A 19,955-nucleotide genomic window follows, 5' to 3' on the forward strand; every position below is an offset into this window, starting at 1 on the left:
AGTGAGGCTTGTAGATGTTAGGTAAATTGCCTATGGTAAGAATAGTAGAGGATGGTTAATGAGGCCTGTGGATAATCAACCCTCAGTAACTTTTCCAATCACTTTATATGTACTAACCCATTTAAGCCTTGTGACACTCCTATAGAGGAGGTACTATTCTCATATCCTATTCAATTAACAAGAAACTTAAAGAGGGTAAAAGCTAAAGAATTTGCCAAAAGCCACTCCACAAGTAGGTGACTTAAATTTTTTGCTGTATCCATAGCTAGTCTGAGATCCTGCTCTTAAACGCTTCTCTTGGAACTATGATAGGGCTGATCTCCTTCTTACGAATATCACGAACTGCCTGAAACCTCACATGGCCATGATTTGCCCATGAACCTGAATCTTTCACATGGATACCTGCAAGGATCAAGCCTAACTCGCTGCATGGTTTTGGTCTGAGGCTGGATTTCTTGTCATTCCTTCCCAATCTATACTTTCCCGGGAGGCTTATCAAGACACATGCCCGTATGACGCCTGGAAGTCCATCTAACCTAAATCACACAACTAAACATCCTTACAAATGGTGTAGAGCAAACTCTAATGAATGGGTTTACTGACTTCATTCCTTGTTGGGGTAATGCTCTTCAACATACGCGTAAGCACACGAGTCTTCAGACCACCAGGTCAAGAAGTACGTGTTAAGTATTTACTGTCCCTTTATCTTCATGTGTATTTCTGGAAACACTCTGGTGAGATTCACTATGTCTGTCTCTGCATGTTTACTTCATTCTTCCAGATGACTATAAATAGATCTAAGTCAAGGCTTCCTGCTCTGTGTGTGGCCTCAAAACACACCTAAATTCATTCCATTGATTCTAATGGTTCCAGGTGGGAGCATATGGACAGTCTAGTGAAAACCATCGCGGCTGTTACAAAACAAATAAAGCAAAACAAACAGTTGCGAGTCAGACTGTCACCTCTATTTATGAAGTTCAGCACATCTCCCAATACACCAAGGACACATGGGCACCATGCTCAGGGAAGACTTTACAGGGTTTGCTGTTACCCCCCAATGAGCTTCAAGCAGTAGGAGAGAAGGAACCCCCATTAAAATGCATCACATCATGCCACTGGGTTTGCCTTACCTTCGTGCAATGCCCGGCGAGCTAAAGCCTCAAATTCTTCAAAACTGTGGAGCAGGTAGCAGTGCTCCTCTTTTGGGGTGGAAGCCATGTCATTCAGTTCTCGAATGTTCCCTTGCCATATGCCAAACGTGAAGATCTCCACTCCAAAATCTCGCAGAGATGCTGCAACTGGCCTGGGATCTCCCCCATTGGAATATCCGTCAGTAATGAGGAATATAACTTTTGTTGAGTTTTCTCTAGAGTGACGAAGAATTTGCTGTAACAAAATAAAGGAAATTAGTATACGTCTGCATTGTGTTGGCCTACCATGTGCTTCCCCTCTTATATAGAACAGCATTTGTGAAGATCATTAGCATGTCACGAGAGTGAGAACAAACCCTGATCAATGAGAGTAAAACAGAAATAGGCACAGACCAGCGCCTATGATGACCTTCTCACAGCTACAAAAAACCCTAAAAGCACTTAAAATGTATCATTGTCATCAGTGGCAGCATCCTCATCACCTTTGTGCACCTTGTTAATGAAGAGCAGCAAATGCTTATGGAATGAATTTTTATTCATATTATTATCACTTATTGTTACATTATTTTTATGAATTTTCAGGCTCTCGACAAATGAGCCAAATGTGAGTCCTGTGTATCTATTTCCAAGTACATCCAGCTAGCTGCCCATCTACCTACTTAGCTGAACCACCCCATGATCATATATCAAAAGTCAATCAGAAGAAAATTTAACAGAAAATGACTTTTCCAGAGTTAATAATGGCCAACCTACTTCCCATGTTTGTTTTTCCACTGCTCCTCCAAAACTGCAGAATTCACTCAGTCTTTCATCTTTTGTGGACCACCCAGTATTAGCAAAAAATCAGTTGATTTTGATGCTGTCCTATCTTTCTGAGAAAATACAGATTTATTCAATCTGACACTTGGGCTTTACTATTTTAGGACAAGTGAGTTATGCTTTATAATCTGCTATCCCTTCTCCATAGACAGAAGGGGAAAATGAAACCTTTTTATTAAAGGCATCTATTTATTGTCACATCATGATGCTTTATAACATAAACTGCAAAAAGCACAAGGAGTCCAGTGGTGAATCTGGTATTGTAATGGAATTTGCTGTTGCTGCTTTCCATCAGAAATGGGTTGGAAAGGTGAAGAAGTGCCAGGGTATATTTTCTGACAAGTTCTTAGAAAGAATTCAGTGTCTATTTGGCAGTAATTCAAGTATATTCAGAAGGTAGTTAGGAAGAACAAGTATATCCTACGTTTTGTTAAAATTAAAAGGATATGATGAGATTTTAAAAAATAAAATACGGGGTACCTGGGTGGCTCAGTGGGTTAAGCCACTGCTTTCAGCTCAGGTCATGATCTCAGGGTCCTAGGATCGAGCCCCGCATCGGGCTCTCTGCTCAGCAGGGAGCCTGCTTCCCCTCTCTCTCTGCCTGCCTCTCTGCCTACTTGTGATCTCTCTCTCTGTGTCAAATAAATAAATAAAATCTTAAAAAAAATAAAATATAATTCATTTAAGGGGTGGACGCAGTTAAAAGCTCCAGATTCTCTCAGATTATATGATCCATGTCTTCATTAGTAGAGAATTCAGAGCGACTGACTCTAATTTAATAACTCTTACCAAACTTTATTACTGTTTGTGAGCTAATTAGATAAAGCCGCTAAACCTGAACTTAAAGACAATTAAAGGAAACTAAAAATGACTCTGGAAAACATTTGGAAAGCCAGCAATTTACCTCCTGCTCTCAAAAGCCTACTACTGCTAAGGGCCAAAGAGAATCAGAAACCAGCCTGAAGGAGCGCCTTCTGGCCAAATTTTCAGTTAGTTAGATAGGGTGAAAAGCCCTATCAATATAAATAATAATTGGAAAGGACAGAGATACACACACACACACAATGATTTTTTCATTCAGGACCACCTCTGGGGGGGAATCCAGTCATCTGTGGTGGGCGGCATGAAGTGAGGTATTAGTTTGTCTTTAGAGATATACTTCAGGCTTCGAAGGGCAGCTCCTAGTTCTAGCACTCCAAGATGCGGCAACTTGTGTTTACACTGGCCTTGCTCTGTACCACGTGATAAACTCTCTCTTTCTCGGTTGTTCCACTTTGAAATCACAACCGGACCTCCACAGACATTCCCACAGGCTTTTGCTCCTTTTGATTACTCTCTCTTCTACAAGACCGTGGAAGGAAACTCTAAGCAAGACACTAAGGGAGAATTTGAATGGAAGTAGAAAGAAGGAAAAAACCAAACTGACTTTTTCAGCGTGGTATTCTGGACTTGTCTGGCACAGAGTATGCATTCGTAAATATTTATTTGATAAATGAATTAATGGGAGTGAGTGGACAAACTCTAGGATACTCTGAAGACAGTTGAAAAAGAGTTGGTCTTGAGGGAGCAGCAGGAATGTACAGAATATTCGTGTGCGCACACGCATTTTATTTTGTATAGTTTGGTACAAAAAAAGACAAGGTTTTCTTCTTGTGTGTTTATTGTCCTACTTGACAAATACTATTTTATAATATTAATTGTAGCTCACGTCAATGATATTCCTTAACATTCAGGTTAGGATTTAGGGATTTTGCGGAGCTTTCTTGCTGTACTACTCATTCCGTGCAAAGCACATTAAGCTGGGATTCTATTTTTCTTCTCTTCTTGCAGGGAATTGGTAAGTGTTTACAGGAACCATTATATCTATTGGCAAGACAATATATTAAGCTTAAAATAGAAGAATAACAGGACTACTAGTCCAAGCGAAGAATTACACAAGATCTGGGTTTGGAATGCACTCTAAAAGACAGAGGAGGAGTGGATGATTTACTGAAAATATTTTACCCCCTTCCCCCAATCTTTGTGCTTCATCATACTTGAAATAAAAACATAATTCAATAAAAACATTTTCATCCCACAGATCTAAGAAGTAAATAGGTCTGTGGTAATGTTTGTGGAATGTGGTAGAGGCCTGGCACTTGACTCTCCTTTCAGGGTTCCTGAAATACTTTACATCATCTGCTACCCTTTGTAAGGCATTGCAAGAAATAGAACCTTCTGGTCCAGAATATTGAATGAGGCAAACCTTCTGCTGCCTAAGAAAAACGCAACGTGGACATCGTAAGGCAAAAGGTTATCACCATCTGTATTGTATCAAGCCTCTGATTAGCTGGTATAAATATCTGGCAGGGAAGTAAGCTCCCCTTGTCCAGCAAAAGTCATTAGAATGATAAAAATGCAGGGTTGTGTAACATTGTTCTAACACCCGAGATCCATCACCATTACACAAGACTGCAACCCCACCCCTACCCCCAAGTCAGGCCACAAGGGAACTGCTTTGAAAAATGGTCTTGAAAGGAGAAGAGAAGTCACAACAAATCTGGCTTAGGGACCATATTTGCCCTGGGGCTCCATTAATTAAAATACGTGTAGAAAGACTACTATCTATCTGCGGCACAACCCTGTGGTTATCTGCCATGGCCCCACGTGCCTAAGGATGCTAACTGGAGAAGCTCCTAAGTCAGCCTTGAAAGAAGTTGTTTGTTTAAGTTAATATCTACTGTGACTATTATCAGAGCCCCTCTCCTCCAGGGGGCCAGAAATAAGTAAATATTTTCAGTGTTTCAACTTGTTCTCCACACGTATTTTTTTCTTGTTAGGAAATGTTAAGTACAAACAAGACACCAGAAGCTACTTGTAATACTTCCCTTATCCTTCAAATTCTAAGATTTCACCAAGCTGCATCTGTTATTCAGTTAATATTTTTAATTTGAGTACTCAAATATTCTTCAGTTGAAGCAATGTTTACGGTTCTGTACTTTCTGGAGGAAAGAAGTTCTTTGTCTATTGGTTCCTCATTTTCTGGACTTCGAATATTCTCTCCTTTTTCATGTTTATCTCATCTTCCTTCCTTCTGAGTTTGGTGGAAATGTCTGAAGCTTTTCTTCCCTACACCTCCCCCCACCACGCCCTTGCCCTTGGAGCCACCCCCCCACCCCCGTTTGCGGTTTATGCACTCTTGAGTCTCTTCCTTTGTGCTTCTAATTAAGAGTTAATCCTGGCATTGCATTTTATTTTTCTTGTGACAATACTTCTTTTTCTGGCACATGGTTTGTTCCCATGTTGGTCTATTGTTTATCCCCTCATGTCTCGTCCTCATTTCACTGTTTTACTCACTTACAGGCATGGGACAAACGCTTTCTAGGATTTCATTCTATTTTTCATAGTGAATTCTTGTACTTTATCTGTAGCTTACATTCTAGCTTTATTTTACTTGGCAGAAGCTTTTCAAAGAAGCCGCTGGATAGAGGGGTTCTATCGGAGAGTGCAAGGCAGGATAGATAGATCCTCAACTCAGGAGGAAAAATTACTGAAATCCAAGAACAGGACCATCAGAATACTCCTTGTCAACCCAAGAACTGCAAAAACAACTTGAAGATTTAGAAGAACACACAACTTAATATCAAGATAGGAAGAAAATAAGCACAGTGCAATGGTGTTTGCATCACAAGGACTTAGAAAGTCACAGCCTCTATAAGGACAAGAACAGAAAGCCATCAAAAGAGAACAGGCTAAGAAGAAAACAGACAAGTGTAGGTACAGAGGGATTTTATTAAAAAACTATGAAGGAAACCCAAAATACGAAGAAAGACTTAGAAATCCACATTGGTGGGAGTGAGATAAAATGTCCGAAATTCAAATAGTTTAGTACAAACTTTAGCATACAAAGCTGCTGACTTGTCTCACTTATAACCATAGAAATACAATTCCAAATAAATGCTTCTAAATCAAATTCAAATAATATTCAAAGAATCTTTGTCCTTTGTTTAATAAGGCTTATTACTCAAAGGCAAAAATTGGTTAAAATCAGTAAACTTTTTTTTGTAATACAACACAATAATTGTCCCAAATAAAAGAAAATAATAATCTAAGATTCTCAAAGTTATTTAATAAAATTAATTTCTGCCTATTTTAATAAAAAATTAAGAATAAGATACCTTATTAATATAACAGATTGTCTATCCCAAAGCAACAATGTAAATCATGCTTAATTGTGAAAAACTTGCAAATTTCCGATTTAGATGGCAAATGAATCCGCAATTCTAAATATTTTCACTATTATTTTAAAATCCTTTAGAAATTTCTGGCCAAGGCAACAAGACACAAAACCAAAATAAATATTACACTTCTTAAAGTTTCTGCCCCTTCTCAAACAATCAATATTAGAAAATAAGGAACTGGAAAATGCATTAATCAAGGCTACCAAATAAAGTATTGAGGTCTTTATAAAAACCTTTTACACATTTCTAAGGAAAAATAGAGAAAAATAACAGGAATGTAGGTGAGCGTTTTGACCAAAGAAAATAAAGACCAAAAAAAAAAAAAAATTCTATTTGTCAGAAAATGGGAAAAACATTTAATTTCACTAAATCAGAATAATGTAAGTTAAGTAACAGTAATACTATTTTTTTCACTTCCCAAATAGCCATAGATCTTTTTAATTAAAATTTTGTAAAATTTATGAGGAAACAGCTATTTCTACTGGGGATGCCACATGGACTCGTAATATTAGGGGTACAGTGCGACAAAGTGACAAATCTTAAAAATTTTCACATAATTTGAACTAAAACTCTACATCTAAAAATATCTTCAGGAAATAACCATGGATACACAGGGGAAAAAATTAAAAAGATATGTATCCTAGAATAATTTGCAATATAAAGAAATGGAAACAGTATAAAATTCGAATAGGTACTGTTTAAGGAAATTACAGGGCAATCATGAAATATCATTAAAATAATACTATTGCATAATAATACATTTTTAAAGTAGGTAACCCAATATGATGATTTTATTACATTAATGTACATGTATGTGTGCCTGGACTGCATGTGTGGACATGTATGTATTTGTATGGCTGACAGTATACACATCAAAATGTTGACTATCTCCTGGTTGTATTTAGGGAGCTGTATTGACTTCTATTTTGTAGTTTTGTATCATTTCTGAATTTTTACTTTCTTCTCTCTATTCTTCCCCTGAGAAATGTCATATGAACTCAGAACTTGAGAGTCTTACCTATAGATAATGACTCCTAAATCTACATCAAATTAAACTCTTTAACTCGCAAGGTGAAGTTCCATTGGTCCAGTGGACCTTTCTGCCTGAATGTTCCATAGAATTCTCAAACTCAACATGTCCTCTCCATGCACAAAGAAGGGTTCCTTTCTCCTTTATTCAAGATACATCAAATGTAGCACCATCATCTATCCCACTGTACAAGTCTGCATCTAGGAGTGATTAGGATGCCTCCTTTCTGGTCGATCATCTACATCATCCATCCAGACCTATACCCTTCACTTCTGAATGATCTACCTACCTCGAAATCCTATTGTTCTAGCCTCAGTTCAGGTACTTCTGTCTGGATTATTGAAAAGCAAGAGTTATTTTAAGGTCTCCAGGTGAAGTTGCCTTCTTTGAATTCATTTTCTGACCTACCCTTAAGGCTATTTTTTCTGAAATACTAATCCAATCATGTTTTAAAGCTTCCATTATTTTCCCTCTATCTATAAAGCGTAAATTTCTTTACATGTCCTTAGACCAATCAGTCCTATACTTCCAGCCATATTCCTGCCACCCCCCATCTCCTGCCTACTTCCCCAACCTACCTCTCACACTATGTTCTCATCACAGGGATTTATTGGAAGGTTTCGGAACATACCATTCTTTCCTTATGTTTGCTATACCTGGAAGTTCTTAAATCTTTCCCATCTCCTAATATTTCTACCTCTACTTTTAATAGCCTTTCAAAACCCAGATCATAGTTCACCTTCTCTTTGAAATTTTCCCAAATTCTTCTGCTGTGCATATTAAATCCAACTCAATGATCCCTCAACATTCCATTACACTTACCCCATCATAATTACAGTTCACTTATCTGGCTAGATCCCCAAGCTAAACACAAGATACTCTAAGGCAAGAATTGACTATTTATTTTCACCCAATTGATGATAAAAAATAACTATGAAACAAGTGGATGAGAGAATCAATAAACATATGCCTTAATTTTCAACAGTTATATATTCAACATGCAGAGTAAGTTCTAAGCCAAACACTGTTGTTATAGTAAATCCTTTTCTGCAATTGTGAAATGAAAACTCTTATAAATATTACATTTAAACTCATTTCACCAAATACAAATGGAGCCTCTGTTTTATACGAGGTACTGTGCTAGGGTTTTTACTTATACTATTTAATGATGCAATAAAACCATTAACTAAAAACAAATCAGCCAAAGCTAAAACAATGACAGAAGTCTACCTGGGAAGAATATTCTGCAGTAACTAAGTTTTCCTGTTTATATTGTAATACAAAATAGATCATACTTAGGTATCTAATTTGTCTCATTTATTTTAAGCATTTACTGAGCCTTCACAGACTGAAATTCTAGCATTAAAAAAAAAATCTTGGCTCAAATAACATTTAGGCTATTTGTTATAGTCTAGCTAAATCACAGAAGAACCAGAGGGTCAAAAAAAGAACTTAATCTCAGATTTATGGTCACAGAGTTTTTCCACCCACATACATGCTTTTGTTATTAAACATGGACACAAATCACTTTCAAATGGACCCATAGGGACAGTACATCAAATTGGGAAATGGTGTGCACAGGAGTTGATGGGTAGTAGATTAACTTCAGACTGTAAAAAACAACAGAATAAATAGGCAAAAGAACAAACAAATTTCTAATAACGCTGAATTCCACTATTCATTCGATAGACACACAAGGAATAAAGAAAATCTGGATAGCATAAAGACCTCAGAATCTGAATACAAATGAAAAAGGGCTAAATGACACACCATTTTTAAGTGAATTGTTAATTTGCTACAAGATAGCAAAATCATATTCAACTTGACTGTTAGTTTTGTTATGAATAAATGTATAAAGTGATTTCAGTTGACATGTTAAATGTCTGTGCAATATGACCAAGTAAGAGCACTTACAGTCAAAGATGTGATGGAACTTTTTCATGTGCCTCACATTAGGAGGGCAAAGGAAAGAGTAAGATAATCTCAAATGATGTTTGGACATCGGTTTATGATTTTACAAATGACTGAGGCGAAAATACAGCAACACTTACTTAATAACACAATTATCATAAACCAATGGGCAAAATCATTTCTGAAACAGTCTTACTACTCAGGAAGAAGACAAAAATGCCCCATCACCTCTATGTGCAAAGTCTAGCTAATCTAATGAGGCAAGAGAGAGATCAAAGTGTAATAAAAAAATTATTCATATTTCAAGAGAAAGAATCAAATTGAAAGGAAATATTGGGAGATGTTGAGAGTGATGCACCAGAATATTTTTTTTTAAATTTATTTATTTGTCAGAGAGAGAGAGGGAGAGTGAGCAAGCACAGGCAGAGGCAGAGGGAAAAGCAGGCTCCCCGCCAAGCAAGGAGCCTGATGTGGGACTGGATCCCAGGACACCGGGACCATGACCTGAGCCGAAGGCAGCTGCCCAACCAACTGAGCCACCCAGGCGTCCCAACACCAGAATATTTTAATAGCAAAATTTTGTAGTAAAAGCTGACCAATAATACTTTAAAATTTAACTGTGGTAGATCTACATGACAAAATATACTTGAAAGGTAATTTTAGGAGAATTTTATAGTATGGGAAAATTTTCATTAAAATAAAATAATTAAATTAAAAATTATGGACTGCAACTTTACTACAGATCTACATACAATTATAAATGTATTTACACATATACATAACAAGAGTAAGAGACAAAACTCTAATAGTTGTTATATTTTCCTATTTTATCTAAAACTATTTAATGGGTGTATTACTTCCATAATAAGGAAAAGAAGCAAAAATTATTTTTAGAGAAACACTTGTAAATGGAAGTTAGTAAAGGGTTACCCTCAAAGGTATTTTCACAGTTTCAAGATAAAAATTTTTTTAGGAAATAATTTTTAAACATACTTTGTTGCCAATAAAAATTGGATATCCACTTTATTAGCTTAAACAAAGTGGGAAGTGGGAAACTTATTGGAAACATACAGGAATATCTCTCCAAACCCAGGAGCAAGGAGAAGACCTGAGCCTCAAAAGGGACTGGAACCAGGGGGTGCCTGAGTGCACAGCTGGTTAATCACCCAACTCTTGGTTTGAGCTCAGGTCAGGTTGTGATCTTCAACGCATGAGATGGAGACCCTGGTGGGGCTCAGTGCTCAGGATGGAGTCTGTGGGAAATTCTCTCTCCCTCTGCCCCTCCCACTCATGGGCTCTCTCTCTAAAATAATACAGTTTTGTTTTGTTTTATTTTGTTTTAAAACAGAGGGACTGAAACCAGGAACAACCAAGCTGCAGGAACCAATGGCTACTCCCTCTGATCTTCCATCCATCTGTTTCCTTCTGGGGCCAAGCTGTGTCTTGTCTCAGTTTCTATCAACACATCTTCATTCACTCCTTACACTGATGGGATGCCTCTGGATCTCTGTGCACAGTCTTAACTTTATATTGCCCACCTACTGGCAGGAAAAAAAAAATCTACTCCCTCGGATCATTTTTGTGTCCTACTCCAAATTCCCAAGAGAAAGAATATAAATGATCCACTTCAACCTTTAAATTGCCACTCTCAATCCAAACAGAAAGGGACAGCCTCTCTAGGTGGGCAAAGGACTGAGGATGGATGTGGTTTTCTGTGAAAATGATTTTGACTGACACAGACTGTAGAAGAAACGAGCTACAAAGAAAGGAAAGAAGTGAATGCTACGCTTGGACTTATCCAGTAGAAAAACAGTTTTGAAAATTTATCCGAGCAAACTGTCCTTCCAGAAAAGCATCAAAGGCCAGGAAATAGTGTAGATTTGGGGGAGAATTCAATCGTAAAATTTGTCCTCAGAAAGTAGAAAAATCTTACAATTCAAAACTGTCAGGGAAGAAATGATGTCTTCTTACTAGGTATATTAATAGTATCTATGAAAGAAAAATTTATCAGGACCTTAGATAACATAAAGGACACAGATAATCTAATCATTATACTGCAAATATTTGGGCTTCAGGAACAACCTAACTTTTCAAAAAGCCAGACAGACTTCAAATCAAATGTACGGACACACGGAAATTCAAAGGGGGTGGAAGTTGAGAGGAGATTTTAAGTTCATGAACCTACTGTGTATTTTGTTTGTTATAGTTATCCTAAATTTATCAAAAAACACATTTAATTGTGATATTTATTAGCGTTCCAAATAAATGACACTTTGTTTTGTTTTTCTTTTTATGTTTGTTTTGTTCTGTATTTTGGCTTGTATAAATGACCACATCAATTACCATTCTAGAGCAGAAGATTCTGTGCTTCATATATTAAAATTAAAAAACCTGAAATTAAACCCCAAATGATCTGACGTTAAATAAATTAGAAGACTTATTATATGTAAAAAGTTAAATCATCCATCAGTGACTCTAACAATATTTACATATGTAATCATTCAAAAATGTTGGCTTTTAAAATTGCTTTGAGAATAATATAGTCTGGTGGATTAACTAATCCTTATAATTTAATTACATGTTTACCCTTACAGTGTCAGTGTTCCCTAAGTATGCACTGGATACATAAAGAAATCTAGTTCATTACCTAAGGTATTTAAAGAAAGACTTTTCCAACCACTGATGATTATGGAGCTAATTGCTAAAGTGAGGGTTCTTTTTAACTAAAGAAACTATGAGAAGAGTCATAAGGAGATTTTGTTTTTCTTTTGTGAAATGGGATGGTGTATGAAAAAAAAAAAGGAATATTATGATGCACAGGAACATTGTGTATCCCAGATTTAAGATAAACTGAATTTAGTTGGAAGACCAAGTTTTGTATGGAGATTTGGCATATAAATTTATAAACCTAAGTTTAGGCTATACAATAATTTGAAAGAAGGACTCGATGTACCTAGGACAAGGAAAATGACTTCTGTTGAGCCATGTCTGTATTTTAATCAAGAGTGTGCGGTTGAGGACCAATGACGGATTAGAGAAACCTAAGAATACAGGAACAGGAAGAGGCCAGAGGTAGAGGTGCTGCAAACAGATGATCTCACACGGCCTCGGGGCCTTGGTCTCTGCAATGGCTGGTAGTTGTAGCTGTGAAGGCACATGAGGTGAGAGACACAAGGCAATGAAAGTATATTGTACAAAAGTGGCATATAAGAGCGTTGGGCTGCATGGGGGCCGAGGGGGTGGGGGACAAGGGCGACCACTTGGGACTAGCAGGTGTTTATAGAGTGTCCATTCAAATGACAGTCTCCAAATGGTCACTCCTCCTGGTCCCGCATGTCCTCCAGGCGGCCTCCTGCTTGGACATCCACAGACCGAGTCCCCATCCTAGCTGCCCTCTCTGCCTCACGTTTTGCAATGAACTTCAGTGATGGGTATGTACCAGAGGACCCCGCACCTAGCAGATCTTCAGACCACAGAGCAGAGGGTAGTCCTCCCTGGTGGTTAAGGATTTAGACCCTGGCTTAGACAGCCCATGTGGGGATTCCAGTACCTTGGCTTACCAGCAGCCTATCTTTGGTCAAGTCACTTACATTCTCTGTGTCTCGGTTTCCTCCTCTATACTTACGGGATAATAATACTAACCTCCCGGGGAGAGTTTGCTGTTGGGAGGATTTAATGAATTCATATGGGGAAAGGGCTTAGAGTGGTCCCTGACAAGCAGTAATTACTCATCACCATTACCATGATTAATAAAAGAAATTGCTAGCATGTTGCTGGAATTATGTCTGTCAAGCAGATAAACCAGACAAATGAGTCAACATTTTGTTCAAAGCTGTGAATTAAAACAAATAATCTTATTTGTGGAGACTGAGAAGATAGGTCAGGGGGTTTGGGAAAATTATGACTCTCTAGCCAATGACCATACGATCCCACCAGAGCCAGGAAGGAGGGGATAATGCTCTGGGTAGAGGAAGAGAAAAAGAGCTTGACCTTTGCTCTTATGAGGATGACACTGAAAAGGGCAGTGTGGACAGTGATACGGAGAGGGGATACACATTCACAGTTTGGATGCCTGCAGATGCCCTTCTGAGATCAGTGCATGGAGTTCTCCATAGAGGTGTTGTGGGGTTGGCCGCTTTGACCAGATTTAGGGGAAAAAAGGTAGGGAGTCACACCTGCCTGAGAGTCTACTCACTTTGCATTGCTCCCTTGGAAAAGTGGTCTGAAGAGTGAATTGGCTAAAATTATTAAAATCCATCATTTGAGAAGTCAAGCGTCCCCTCAATGGTCCTTTGAGAAGATGTCATAACCATCCTCGTTCTAGTTTGAAATCAGAGAAGCACAATATTCTCCTTAATATACTAAAATTCAAAATGCTAAATAGCCAAAGATATGTCTTTTCCAGAACTCCAAAGTTATAATGAATATCATTTTCTACTCCAGAGCATATATAAAATCCAACAAGATATGATCTCTGTCATCAACAAACGGAGGGGAGACAGTCATCACCTCCACAACAGGTGCTCTGATGGAATTACGTCCCCTGTTTCCCTATCATTTCCTTATTTAATCAGCTACGTCCCTACAGTATTTCTCCACATTTTGGAAACATGTTAAATAGGTAATTAGCGATTACTCAGCAAACCCCTGCAAAGTTCTCTGTTGTTAGGCCTTCGACAACCTCTGCCTACTAAATTCTGATAGTAGGTCTTATGCCTTGAAACTGTAGGAGATAAAGAAAATTTCAAAAGAGCAGAAGGTAGCAAAATAAGGAAAAAGCCACTGGTGCTTTCCGGGTCTGCAGACCAGCAGATGCTGGCCCATGTGTGTTCTTTAGAGAATTCCCCCACTTCCCTCAGATCCCACTTCCAGGAGTCTACATAACTTCTGACTACCAGAGTTGTCTTGTTTTATGGGCAACCAAGCTTAATTCAGCTCCTTTCTGTGGTTCTCCTTCACCCATGCAAAAGTCACACCTCTTGACTTTACAATGTGCTGATAGGGCAGGCCATTCCTGAGGCCCTTCTTTCCTACAAGAGCAGAGCCTGTCCATATGTCCCTGTTGTCACATCCCACACTTCCAACCACCAGCATCTGTATGTCTTCATTGGAGGGCTTGCTTTGGTGCCTGAAGACCACTCTACCCACTTGCAGGGGAGGTGACAGTGACAGGGAATCGGTGCCCTCCATGGGACCCCTCCCAACAGTGACAGATGAAAGCAAGTCTAAAAATGCCACAGATCCCTCTCAGTTGTGGTCATTCTAGAGCTTGAAATCTACACTGGCCACCCAGTGAGGCTCAGCACTATCTTTTCTGTTGTTGGTTCCCTTCCCTGTCTCGCATCCTCAAAGTAGACTAGGATCATCTCCCAAAGAAGCAAATTGCTCCTGAATCCTCATTTCAGGTTTTGCTGCTGGTGAACCCAAACGAAGACACTGGCTATGTCTCTGGCTTGCTTCTTCTCCATGAAATAGGCAGAGAGACAAATGAAAGCTTCTGCCCAATGAAATTTCCAACCAGTATATAAAATGCTCATCTCTTTGCTGAGTTGCTGATAGGAAAGCACTATGTGAGGGACAGAGAGATCTGCTTTCAGTATAAACACTGCTCTCCCCCAGGATCCCAATGCCTGCTCTGCTTCTCTGTCTCTGTTTATCTCTTGCTCCCAAATTCTCTCCTGGTATAGACTAGAGTTGGGTACTGGGCAGAAGGTGAGGGGGAATTGATTTTGTGGGGTCTATTCTGCAGGCTGTGAACTCTAAGCGAATGTATCAGTCCCAATTACTGGCGGCTCTCTTCAAAATGTACAATGATCAATGTTTTTTAGGGTAAGACACAGATCCTGGTGCCAAATCTGGGACAACAGTGAGTTCCACATAACATCCTGTTGCAGATGAGTATTTAAAATACAGATTTTTACTACCGACCAGATACAAAAAGCCTAAACTTTGGTGTCTTTATTGCTAGAAGATTCCAACAATAACTGCCTGAAATCATTACTTTTGAAGCAACATTTAAAAGCCAAGTGTGCATATTTTGAAGAAATCGTGACTAAAAAGAGAGCAATCTTGGCGAGAAAGAGTAATGTGAAAAACATAAACAAAACTTGCTTAATTTCTTTCAAAGTGAATTTCAGATTCATTTGGAAAGGTAAAGCCCGTAAAATAGGATTAAAATGACAAGGCTTGCAAATATGACTCAGCTGGTGTAGGTCAAAATGTGTGAGCCAAGTTGAAAGAAATGCCAGGATCAAAACACACCATCAAACAACACATCTGAATGTGCCTGAACATTCTCCATCAACAACAGCAGGCAAACAGACTCTCTTTTACTGCACGGGATCAGAAAAAAAAAAAAAATCACAATAAAAAATGAAGCTTGAGAGTTAGAGAATTAATTGAGGAAAATGGGTCCTTTGAGGCAATCATTTCGTTTACATGTGATAACATTAAAGGGTTAGCGTCCTTCTTCCTTGAGAATGTTCTTTGATGAGGATTACCAGCAAGAGTGAAAGACACTGACAGGGCAGTGGGTCAGCATCCCTCTTGGTGTGTGACAAGACAAAGGAGGGCCACATTCTCCTGACCTCTCTGCAAGGTGATGGAGTCCTTTTCGTCCACCATCTGCAGCCTCAACACCCTGCTCTGCGTCACGTCATGGCCAGCTGTCCAGGCTCCTCTCCTCAGTGATTGACTAGCTTGCCAAGTAGTGGGGAAAAAAAACCCAAAAAAACAAAAAAAAACCCACTATCGTCTGTGTGCAGAGCTGTATGTGAGTCTGGATTCTCAAGATCCAGTGTGGCACCAGGACAGAAGAGAAGGACAGCCGGAGTGAGTGACAGGATCCGAAAGGTCAGCGCCACTTTCAAACCAGTATGATTCTCCAGCCCTCAGAGACTCAATGCTACAGCATTTGTCATCTCTCTGATAAAGAAAAGACTAGAATTCTATCATTTCAATGTCTTGATAATAAGTGAAAGTATTATTTTATTTCTTTTTTAAAGATTTATTTATTTGAGGGTTGGGAGGGAGAGAGAGCATCTCAAGCCCACTCCCCACCGAGCAAAGAGCCCCACACTGGGCTCGAGCTCAAGACCCTGAAATCATGACCTGAGCCGGAATCAAGAGTTGGACCCCTAACTGACTGACCCACCCAAGTGCCCCTAAAATGTCATTTTATTTTTTAAATTCCCGTATTGGGGAATAGAACACAATATTCTCCTGGATATATAAGATAAACGCTGCAACATAAAAGGGGGCTCATACTTGAACCCAATCACTTCTGGCTATGCCTTCAGATACCCTAAAGGTAGGTCTCCAATCACCTGTGTCCAGGTGGACAGGGACGTTTTACTTCCAACTATGCAGTGCGTGTTCACTATAACTACTTTTTCAAAGACAGCAGAAATGGATATACTTAAATAGGTAAATATACTACCTGTAGATAACTTCTGTTAAGATTTAAAAATTTTTCTTCACAGCTTTTTTGTCTGAGTGTGTATATCTAATGAAATTGGACCTATGTTATATATACTGTTTTATATACTGATGGTGAACACCCACAGAAAGTTTCAGCTCATGTAATATGCTGATTTATTATGTCATTAAATAGTTTTTAAAAATATGATTTAACTGACTATAATACATTCCTGTGTAGATACAGTGTTCTTTTAAATCATCTTGAGTTGTTGGAACTTGGTGGTTATTGCCTCTAGTTTCTGTGTGGAGTGTCAGCCACAAGTTACCCTCCTGGGGAAGAGGGTTCCCCAGCCACTCCTTCTCCCCTTCTCTTCAGCCTTTAGCTGCTGGGAAAGAGCACTCTCCATTTTACAAAGGCAAGCTCCCATGCACCCAGAACTGTCTATTCCTGGGGAGGGAAGCCCATTTAATTTCAATATTCAGTATTAGGAAGCTGTGCACCAAAGTCATATTCTCCATGAGCAGGAGACAAGGCCATGTCCGATTCTCCACCTGCCTTTTATGCTGAATTATAATTTAATTGATCTAGAACTCAGGAGAGGCGAAGGAAGGTACAGCTTACTGAGCCCTCCCAAACCATAGCCAGATTGTTTCTAAATTTTTCCTACTCCAAGCAATGCTGGGATGAATATCCTTTTACAGAATCTTTGAGCATGTCTCAAGTTAGTATTTTATAAGGAATTCTTTGATTAGTAATTACTTAGTTTTCAGATTTTTTTTTACAACTCTATAAACATACTGACAATTTATCATATTGCTCTGGAAATAAGCTACCAAGTTTTTAAATATATAGATGTATTATGAATGTTCTACCTTGAAAGGAAGAGCTTGAAGACATAAGAAAGAAGGGGAAAGATCTGAGGGAGGGTCTTCCTTGGCTGAGGGCAGAGACCTTGCTCTAATACATGTAAGGAAGTATGGATGCACTTGAGTTTAGAGGTGGAGCTAATGAAAATTTGAAGAGGTTCATATCTGAAGAAAATAAAGTGTATGTATTTTAACCACATACATGTATATACATTTAAAATACCATCTTTGAAATTTTGTAAAAAAAACAAACAAACTACATTTTGGATTAGCAGCCAATATAACCTAAAACCAGGTGTGGCAGGATGGGCATTACACAATGAAGCCTATTAGGAGTGGTTCAGCAGGAATAAAGGAAACAGTGCATCCAATGTGTGTATCTCAAAATATATTTTGTATACTCTAGCAGCAACTTACAACTGGAAAAATATCCAACTTGGACTCTACTTATTCAGTGACTGAGTCAGTTTACTAAGTAAACTTGTTTTACTTAGTAAATGATTCAGTCATGGAGTAGGTCCTGCGAAGAACGTTCTTTAAAATGTTTTTCTCTACTAATATTGTAGGAAGTTAGTTTTTCCTTAATTTTGGATTCTATCTACTCACATCTAGAAACAAGGTAGCTAGCACCACTGCAATGTATATAGTAATGAGAATCTGTACTCAAGTGGATAGCTTTCATGATTCCTACAGCTCTGGAAGAAATATATGCTCTGAATTTGAAAAATCTTTACTGCTTAAGTCTTTACACAAATAAAACAGCAACTGCTTGAATGACCTCATGAGGAGGACAGATAGCAAAGAAGATGCATGCTTTAAGAATCTTTTTATGAAGACTGATAAGTAAATACATCTACTAATGTGTTGCAGATTTTACCCTCTGACCACTGTCATTCATTTCAAGCAGAGCACTGTAACAACATCCAACATACATCGTCAGCTCTCCCCGAGTTCTCCCTATCCACAGCTGGCCTCCAAACCAGAGCAGGTTATTGTATATAAGCAGAGTCTATGCCAGAAATCCATTCTTCACATGGCCTGGGAGCTTTAGAGAACAGTCTCAAAAATCAGGGAAAGGCAGACACAATACAGGACAGGAAATTCCGTGTAATGTAGAGGTCTCTTAACCTGACAGCTTACTCTAAAAAAGCCAAAGAAGCACCATGTTTCCTGAGAAATATTAACTTGGGTTTACTAAATTAATGATAAAAAATATTGATTTTTATTTTATAGTGTGCATTTTCCCCCCATCACGTTCAGTATAATATTTTATTTGGGAGCAGATGCCATATTATTTAGAAGCTTCTGGCTCCTGGGAAATGAACATAAGTAGTTTTTGTTGCCAAAATTTAAATGAATTGCTCTGGAACTTTGATAGTTTTTATTAAAAGAAGTATAACCAAGCACAAGGGTGAAGATGTTTCAGTTAGGGAAGGCCCAAGTCTTCCATCTTGAGCTGAGTCAGGCCAGTGCCATTTGAGGAAGAAATAAAGTGGGATTTTCAAAATGTCCCTGGTTAGACACAGGCTCTTCCTGAACACTGATATGGCAAAGACTGCTTATTACCTCCTCAGCATCCATCCTCTCCTCCCTCTTCAAGGATGAGCATGAGCCCAAGTTGTCCCAAATGAGATCTACATGGAAGTATTGTGTGGATAGCCACAGAGTCTCCTGAAAGAATGATGTGACTGTCTTTGCCCTGTCCTCCTCCCTGGGGTCTGGCATAAGCCCCTGGTTGTTAGAAACTCCAACAGCCATCTTCAACCGCTGGGTCACTGGGGTGACCTGAAGGTGGTGGAGCAGAGAACTGAAAGGAGAGACTCCAGATCCCTGAAGACATCACAGACCTGCCCTGTTAGAATTTTCTAACAATTTTCTTAAAAAAAATAAAAGATTTTATTTATTTGTTTGTCAGGGAAAGAAAGAGAAAGAACGTGCACAAGCAGGGGGAGCAGCAGTTAGAGGGAGAAGCAGGCTCTCCACTGAGCAGGGAGCCCGATGTGGGACTCGATCCTAGGACCCCAGGATCGTGACCTGGGCCAATGGCAGACCCATAACTGACTGAACCACCCAGGCGCCCCTCTAACAATTTTCAAAACAATTTGAGACATAAATAAATGTTTATTGTGTTAAAGCCAGTGGCACTTCAGATTTTTCAATTACATCCAGCTAAACCTACTCCTAGATAATTCACCGTTTAAAAAGGAAGCTCAGAAGATAAACTGGAAGGGATTATACCATTTCAGGCTCTGCCAATGATTGGTCTATATCAGACTACAGAAGAGCAATCAGGACCATGAAAAGAAACTCCACGAGCCAGGTGGGAACTCTGATGCCTGGAGACAAATCACACCCAGAATTGCTATGTATTCCAATTTGTCAAGGGGAAGACAAAAACGTTAGATTTTTTAAAAACTGCTATCTTCTGATTTTAAAGTATCTGCTAGTATTATAAAATATATTGCATGGGAGGGGTGGGGTGAGAAAAATAAAATATATTGTATATATGTAAACACACACAAATGTGCACATACATAC

The 19,955-nt window shown here is 38.7% G+C and overlaps 1 protein-coding gene across 1 annotated transcript in view; it reads right to left on the reverse strand.

Annotated features, from left to right (window-relative positions):
* The window catches only part of SVEP1 (sushi, von Willebrand factor type A, EGF and pentraxin domain containing 1), a gene marked incomplete at both ends in the record, with an annotated part of 180,617 nt that overhangs the window by 153,827 nt on the left and 6,835 nt on the right, over nt 1-19,955 (reverse strand). Inside the window, one exon of the mRNA XM_080820303.1 lies at nt 1,131-1,386. Coding sequence (XP_080676429.1) covers nt 1,131-1,386 — 256 coding nt within the window. The remainder of the gene's footprint in view (nt 1-1,130; nt 1,387-19,955) is intronic.

This window comes from Martes martes (genome assembly GCF_963455335.1).
Source record: "Martes martes genome assembly, chromosome: 12".
In the NCBI taxonomy this organism is placed as follows: domain Eukaryota; kingdom Metazoa; phylum Chordata; class Mammalia; order Carnivora; family Mustelidae; genus Martes; species Martes martes.